Raw genomic sequence first — 8,817 nt, forward strand, 5'->3', positions numbered from 1 at the left:
TTTATTCATGAGAGACATACAGAGAGAGGCAGAGACATAGGCAGAGAGAGAAGCAGGCTCCTTGCAGAGAGCCCGATGTAGGACTTGATACCTAAACCCGGGACCATGCCCCAAGTCGAAGGCAGGCACTCAACCACTGAGCCACCCAGGTGCCCTGAAAGATCATTTCTTAGGGTAAGACCAACATGCAGGAGAAGATAAAGTAACTGTTGATAAAATAGGCAAAGCCCATATAGATCTTGCTGTTTCCAGTTTACTTTTTTAGAAAATAAACTTTCAGTTCTTAAAATAAGAAAACAGGCACCTGGGTGAGTCAGTTGGTTAAGCATCAAGCTCTTGAGTTTGGCTCAGGTCATGATCTCAGGGCTGTGAGATCAAGCCCCATATTGGGCTCTGTAGTGGGCTTGGAGTCTGCTTCAGATTCTCTCCCTTTTCTTCTGTCCCACCCCCTTCCCTTGCACATGCTCATTTTCTCTCCCCCCCCCCAAAATAAAATAGGAAGGGATTTTCATATATCTCTTAGTTATGCAGATAGATGGAAGTCTTAGATATTTTAGTCACTAGACCCATCGTCATGACGTATTTTTCTGGAGGTAAGCTATCCCAATTGTAGACAACATACTATAAAAACTTGTTTCTAAAAACAAACAAACAATAACAAAAAACCTTGTTTCTTATCATTCTTTGAAGAACAAAGTTTTCTGAGTATCTTTCCTGACGGTACTAAAGGTATTGAATCTTTCATGCTGAATGAAATCTGCACCAACATCTATTTTATTTATTTTTATTTTTTTTCTAAAATATCCCACATTTCCCTGCTTTGCAGCACAAAACAAACAGTATATGAAGGCTCAGTTGGCACTTTTGGCACTAAGTTGTGGTTTTCAGTGTTCTCTGCCAGTAGAACCCTTTCTCCTCCTCTGGTTTGCAATTCCTAACGTGTTTACGAATGTAGCGTGATAACTTGTGTTGCTCTGAGCAACACAAGGACATGTTTGTGCCATGTTTGGCTATTCAAATACAAATTGTATTTTTTTTCTTACAATAGTATTCTTGATAGGTGAGTTTCAGAGAAATAATCATTTGCTATTCATAGAGGGGAAAAACACCTTTTTTTGGCTAGCCTCACAAATCCTGTTCAAAACATCATGGTAAACATCACATTCTTTGATAGAATAACCATCTATTTATGATGACTGAACAGGTACTATTCTACTTATTTCTTGAACCAGATCCTGGAAAGATGTCAAAAGCACTTGGGAATAAAAGCTTTTCGTAATGTCTGAATCCAAAGACTTTGAAGTTGATTCTTTTACTGCCACAAATAAGTTCCTCAAAGTTTCAATCAAATTGTAAATTTATGCATAGTAAAAATTTCCAATAATACTAGGTATAGTAGTGACTTTTAGTCACCTTTCCTATCTCAAAATAGTTTGTAAGTATTCTCTGCAAGGCCATTTACTTACCTGTCCTAGGAGCACTTACAGACCTCTGTCCTGTTTTTCTTTTGCCTGATTGCACAAGCTGCCTTCATTGTTTTGGGGCAACCTGTCACCCATCATTGCTAAGAACCCGTTAAAATTACTTCATTCACTTTCCATACAGATGTGGAAGCAGAGGCCCCACTTTCCGCTAAGCCCATAATCAACGTTCTCATGTATTTGCAGACTGTGTTGTCACAAAGTAAAATGTTATTTTGAGGAAATTATGCAACAGAGCTGAGAAAAGTTAATTATAAATAGACTTGTCATTGGATACCATGAATTTCAAAGCACGATAGGAAAACTAATGAATATGGAATATGTGGCTAATCTACAATCTTGTCACAAATTCCCAGGAAATATGGAAATGAAACACTGCTATTGGTGACTTTGTCATCTAAAAAAATAATTTTTTCATTTGTGGGCTAACTATAGTTATTCAGCTGTTCATACATTAAGAACTTAATATTGTGAGCCATTGATGTAACTTCTATAAAGAGATTTTTAAAGTCAGAGTGTTTTTTATTAGTATCATTGGAAGAGAGTTTTACAACCAAAGAAGTTCTTGGCATTGGAGTTGTCACCCCAGATATTTGCATGAATAGTACTGCTTAATAACAGCATAGTCTACCTGCCATATGTGAGCAAGCTATTAGAGGATGAGAGGAGGAAGACTTGCCTAACTTTTTTCATATATTTAAAAGAACATATTTTCTTTGTAGTGCTTTGAAGTATGCTTAAGATATAAATATATGTCTACAATAAGATTGTGTGATTTGTGTTTTGATTATTTGGATATTACGTACTGTCACAGTTTCTCAGTGGATTGAGGATGGATTTTTCTCTTAATGTACATGAAACCAGCATGTCTAGAAACGGTCTTTTCTTCGTTAAATTGTTTTTGCTCACATATTTGTGTTAGAGCTCTATAGAAAACACATAAAATTGTATTATTATGAAGATACTGATTTTTTGTGTTAAAAAAAAAGAGTTTACTTTTCAGAATAATAGATGCTGTAATATGTGGCAAATGCATAGATTGTCTTGTTGGATTTGTATTTGTTTATAGAAATCCAGAACCAGTAGCACTCTTTGACCCTTGGCAGTTCTCTGTTCATGAGTGCCTTTAATTCATCATTTTGGTATTTAATTTTTAGTGCCTGTTCACTGACAGTTGAATTAAAAATAAATCCTAGTTTTTAAAAGAATTATCAAAGAAAGCAAATATAATAAAGGGTTATGTTTTAATAAAGTGAGACTCCTACAATTTTTGTGAGGTTTTGTAATTGAATAATTTTTTTTAATTTGGCACAGTGTAATATTCTGTTTTTGTCAAGGGGATTTCAGCAATGTATGCAGTTAATTTAAAATTCTTAGTACCCATATGTAAACTGTTTAAATCTTTAGAATATTCTCTGAATATGATGAAAAGGTTCATAAAGTAGATATGGAAGAAAGCCTTGATAACTTTGTTACATCTGAGTATAATTTTTCTTTAATTTTTAATAGGATACAACATCTATTGAAAAGATGTCAAACTGTTGTGAAGAAATGTAAGTATAAAAGCGAAGTCTGTGGTGCTCTTATTTAAAAATGGAAACAGCTGGCCACATTTGAAAAATGTGTGCATGTAGTGGAAAGATAACATAATGATGGCTTTTTCTTGGTGCCTTGTCTAAAGCCTGAGCTAGACAAGCATAATCCAGCCTTACAGTAGGGGTCTTCAAGCCATGATAGTTTTCAAACAAAATAAGTACTGATCATTCTTGTTACTTGTCTAACTAAAGTAAGTTAAATTATTTGTCCTGAAAGTACATCAAAAGAGATTTGCTACTGTGTTGTTGACACACATCCTGTTAATCCTGAGACTCTCCTCTGCTTCAAAAGTTGCCCTAGGTTGATTGACGACACAGATACAATATCTGCTAGCCAGAGTTAAAACTCAGCTGCATGCCATAATGAAAGAAAAGCTGTATTTGTGATGCTGGGACACAATTCATCAGAGTCCAGTAATGGATCCCCAGCCAACCTGTATTGTTTTAGCTGACTGAAGTGCACCATGGGAGTGCTGTCTTTCACTAATAATGCTGTCTTCTGTAGATCGAGGCCCCGAAAGCCATGGCAGCAGACCTTCTCAGAAGTTTTTGGCACTCGTTGGAAGATCCTGTGGTTTATTCCTTTCAGGCAGAGGCAACCACTGCGAGTTCCCTACCACTTTGCCAATCACGTCTAAACAGATGGATGGTGGGCACAGATGGGTCCTCCATGCTGGAAATGCGTTACAGGTTTTCTGATAATAGAACTATGACAGTCTTCAAGTCAATTAAAATCCACCCACCAATCTTAGGCATCATAATGTGCCCCAGGCTTTATTTTAATAGTGATCTTGATCCTGTTGTGGGACTAATACAAGATCTATATTTAAGTTTTAAAGCATGTTTACTTTCAAATTAGCTTTCCACAGGGATTTCTTTAAATGCTTTTATTATTAAACCCAAAAGGCGGTGATTGAGATAAAATAATTGTACGTATTTTTTTAGTACTGACAGTGTTATAGATTTTAATTTATGGGAAATTTCAGATGTTTATTTAAATTTTTCACTCTTAAGCAGTACTAACCAAATCTGAATTTAATTCTTCGGGTTTACAAAAGTTGATACACCTTATATTATATGTAAATTTTCTTTTTCAAATACATAATAGCTTAAGTAGTAATAAATACTGCCTTTTACATGTGCTGCAGGATTCTTTTAAAACAGCATAGAATTGAACAACAAAAAACCAAAAACAACCGAAAAAGGGCAGTATTTTCTTAGAAGTAGCTCTCTAATGTTTTCTGTTTTTCTCTTCACCAAAAACAAAATAAAAACACCACTAAAATAAAGCACCCAACTACCTACCTTATTTTAAAGGAAAGATTCATTTTTTCCCATATTAGCTTTTCCCGTTTCTTTTCCTGGTACTGATGTGATTATTGGTTGTTGTTAAAATGCTCCAAGATGGAACTTTTGACCACACAGGCATGTATTCTGTTTTACCCTAAGATTTTGGTGAGCAAAAAGGGTAGAGGATTTGCAATAATTCCACAGATACCTTTTCTAGTACAGTTATATTAGAATGCATATGTTTTTAAAATACTAGTGTAACTAGATAATATATAATGTACAGTATAAAGAGGAATATTGTGCTTTTGAAAAACATATGTACTTTTTTCTTTACCTACTAGTACATCTAAAATTACATATTGGACGTTTATATGTATAGATATTGGCCAACGCATAATGAAACTGTATAGGAAGTTGCAAGTAAAAATAAGTAACTCTTGCGTACCTATAATTACCCAAATTGAAATGAAATTTTAATCATCCAACTATAAATTTGGATTGACATACCTTTTGTTAGTAGCTAACGTTAAGAAATGACCTTAAAAGTAAGAAAACGAAATGATCTATATTTATCATTAGCTTATACAAATTTAAATTTCTAATGCTGATGGTCTCTTGGAAAGCATAGATGATTTGTGTGAAAAGACATTTAGCATGCTTTGAAAAGAAATTCAGCTTTTATATTTTTTCCATTAGAATACTGCAAAATTCATATATCTTTTTAGAAAGTGTATGCCCTTACAGTCTTTGCCTTGAAGAGAAGATTGAAGAGGTCTGCTGTTCTTGGAGCATATCAATATTTTCCTTTTAGTTCTGAGAGTAGGGAGTCATACCTGGGAAATCATGAAACAGATTTCCATTGTCAGCCAGTTAACTCTACTGTAGTTAGTTCTTTCAGGAATTGTAAATACCTTCTAAAATAATTGAATAAGCTGTTCTCAGAGATATAAATACCATGTCTTTCATGTTCTGACTGCAGTACTTTATTATTTAAAAATTTAGAAGTGGCAGATGAAAATATTTATTGGTGCTGATAAGATGCATAGTAAATTTAATATGAGAAGTTATATTTATAGAGCTTAATGAATCACAAAATTAGTATGTTCGTGTTAGGCAACTGAGTTGGGTTTTGTGCAAGCTAACATATTGACCAAATTTGGTCTGGTGACAGAACTGTTAATAGGGAGGTAATGTGTAGATATATAGATAGATATCAGTCAAATGCCTTATGCTGTATACATTCCTGTCAAATGAGAACCTTGAGCAAAAGCAAAGCCAACTGTAGATCCCCTAAAGAGCTTTACGGACATATTTATACTTCATATAGTAGCAGTAACTACCTTAAAGTTATGTACCTGGGAGGTCCACAGTGCCAACCTCTGCCTTAGCAATGAGAGTCAGAGGTGGTCCCTTTCCCGAAGATTGTTTTTGGTCTTCTCAGACATACCACTTCTAGGCACATTTTCTTCCCTCCTTTCTCTTTACCTCCCTGGTCTTGATCCTGCCACCTTACTCTTCTAAGTTACTGGGATACAAACTGATACACTAAGCAAGGCATATATTTATTTTGTTTGAATGGCAGAAATGCTCTATATCGATCTATTTATATAAGAATCTATATTAAAGCATATCTGTATATCCGTATGCTGTAACTTTCAGTATTCGAAGTTAGCACACCTAACTGGGTTTGTAATTCTTGTGCCACTACTTGAAAGAAACCAACCAGCCAGTTCCCAGGGAGTGCAGGAAGTCTAGTTGTGTTCCGTCTGCGCCCTCTTTTGGCTAATTGGTATAATTATCCTGGCTCTAGAGATGTACTACCCCGCAATTCGTTGTATAGCCTAATTCTGAACATGTCAGAGCTTAGGGGGAGTGTATGTACAAAAATGTAAGAGTCTATGAAAATCAGTCTGTTCCAGTTTATGATGGCAATGTCTAGCTCATATAAATGTGATAACTACCTTGCTTCATTATGTATATTCTTATATTTTTTTATTCTCAATTAGAAATTTCTGTCAGATCAGGATAAACAAATGTAAACTGTTTCATGAATTTTATTTTAAATCTTGGGCAGATTAAGTCCTTAGGATTGGGAAAGCCATTACCTAAAATGACCAGTTTATTACAAAACACAGAAACTTACAGTAGTTACATTGGCAAGCAAGTACCTAATGTGTTTTAATCAATATCGAAAAAAGATACGTTTATTTTTTTTTTAATTTCATTTTTGGAATGACTTTTTTTATTGATTCTACTGCATTAAAAATGAGAGATTAATAATTCTTTCTATACCTTTCTGCATTCTTTTTTAATTATCTTATTCAAAGTTACAGCTCTAGCTTTGGTAATCATTGTGTTATGTATTTTGGATGTAAATAAGTAATGATGTTGAGCATCAGAAAATAGTTATGAGCAGTGGGATTACTGATATGGTCTCTTTGTTTCCTTATAAACATTCCCTTTCATTTTTAAGCAAAATATATGTTAAAGGATGCTTTATATCAGTGAAGTTTGTAGTTGGGCTTCTGGAAATGAAATATTTTTAGCTAGAGACTCTAAGTTACACCTCTTGAACGATTATATTTGTTCTTCTGTTCTGTGAACAAACATGCTTATGGGCCCAAGATTGCAGGCAAAAATTGACTTGAGTTCAGGATCCCCTAAACAGTAGGCATTCAGTTAAAGAGCTTTTAGTACTATATAACCAAGACATGGAGTTTTAAAATATGTGAAGGTGTTCCGTTATAAGAAAAATACTATTTTGCCTAAGAGTTGTATTAAAAATATCTGTGGTTAGTGTAAGAGATAGCTATATTTAACATTTTAGTTGATGGTACTCTTAACAGAAGAAAGCATAGTTTACTTTTAATAATAATGGAAGTAGAGCACATTACAATACATAATGTTTAGTTTAACGACTAAGTTAAAACTTCTGGTAGATTGAACATCGGTGAGTTTTTGCTGATGCTTAGAGGTATTTTTCTCTAAGGATGCTGGCTAATTATAACTATTCGTCATCAGGCCTTTTCAAGTCACTTCTATAAAAGTAATTACTTGAAGGTGTGTTTCACCCAAAAGGATATATTATTTCTGAAAGCTAATCTTGAAGACTTTGGTTAGGATAACACTTCCAACCAGGAAATGTGAAGTAATTTAGATTTTGGCCACACAGTTTTCTATGTATTAGATCAGAGGGCAGTTCGGTTGTTCTCACATGTGTTGCTATAAAATTGCAGTGTGTCCAGCCATGGTTTACAGCGGCGTTAATGTTAACAGAGCTACTAGTCTGTCCCTGAACTTTTTTTCTAGTCTTTAACTACTTCCCTTGTGCTTTATGTATGAATAGATTATCTAGCTCAAGTTTACTAAACTGTTGCTGCTTCATTAAATAAATTGTTGACATCATCTCTAACAAATGTAGATATACCTAGAATTTATTTGGGAAAGTTTATACTTACAAACATTAAATAATTTACTAATAAATACAAGTATTAGATTTTTTACCCAACCTACTCTTGCTTTTGAGATATAAGTATTGGCAAATGTAGTTAGTCTGGTACATTTAGTATATTCTACTTACTCTACTTACTATTCTACTTACTAGTGTTGTTAACCATATAATTAACAATTAAATGAGTGTATGATTTAATGTCCACATTTGTTACTTTCTACTCTAAGAATTATCCTCAATTTATCTAGAAATCAAAAATTTCATTATGCTCTGAATTTAGCCCTTCTCACTTGAATTCTAGAATATTCTACACTAGAATGTGAGAAAGTGATAAAAGCAACTTGCTTAAAGTATTTTGAACTCATGTTATTTTATATATCAACTAGTATTTAGCATTTCTGCTGCCTTTGGGATAATGATGGTTTAATTTCAGGAAAGTGTTTTCTCTGATGTTTCCTTTCATTTTCATTGTGCGATTTTTAGCAACAAAATTCATTGCATTTTGGTCTGTTCTTCAGATGTCGTAATGCTTCCTGCTAGTGCTGATTTGAAACAGAAATAACAGTGTAACTTACAGTTCTTAAGTTGTTGATACTGCCCGTATTTTCCATTATCATTATATATATGTTTTTACCATCGTAGGTCCTTTTCCCTTTGTCTACCATGGATGGCAGGTAGAAGTGAATAGAGGGCAGCCAGAACTGGATGGAGAGAGTAGGGGAATTTACAAAGATGGAGGGAGGGCCAGTGGGACATGGATGAGCAGCATCTGGGCAGCAGGGTTGACTGGGTGCAGTCTCTGGGACATCAGGAAACCCCTCCCATCCCCCCCAGCTACAATCATTTGAGCCTCATCCTCATCTCTTGTTGATATCATTTTACTGTGAGAGTTGCTAATGCATGTAAGCATTTTGAGTTACTTTATTTATATTGCTGATTTCATCAGTTGGCCAGATGCCTTTGATAAATTATTTTAAATTTTAAATATCACAATTATGTA

The 8,817-nt window shown here is 34.3% G+C and overlaps 1 protein-coding gene across 6 annotated transcripts in view; it reads left to right on the plus strand.

Annotated features, from left to right (window-relative positions):
• Positions 1 to 7,782, plus strand: part of ZDHHC21 (zDHHC palmitoyltransferase 21) — a 63,925-nt gene extending 56,143 nt beyond the window's left edge. For all 6 annotated transcript variants that reach the window (XM_072728255.1, XM_072728251.1, XM_072728250.1 and 3 more), the window contains exons 8-9: positions 2,991 to 3,034; positions 3,582 to 7,782. In XM_072728255.1, the coding sequence (XP_072584356.1) occupies positions 2,991 to 3,034; positions 3,582 to 3,714 (177 nt within the window). In that variant the 3' untranslated portion in view covers positions 3,715 to 7,782. The remainder of the gene's footprint in view (positions 1 to 2,990; positions 3,035 to 3,581) is intronic.
• The last annotated feature ends 1,035 nt before the right edge of the window (positions 7,783 to 8,817 follow it).

The sequence above is a fragment of the Vulpes vulpes genome, chromosome 12 (assembly GCF_048418805.1).
Source record: "Vulpes vulpes isolate BD-2025 chromosome 12, VulVul3, whole genome shotgun sequence".
NCBI classification, from domain to species: domain Eukaryota; kingdom Metazoa; phylum Chordata; class Mammalia; order Carnivora; family Canidae; genus Vulpes; species Vulpes vulpes.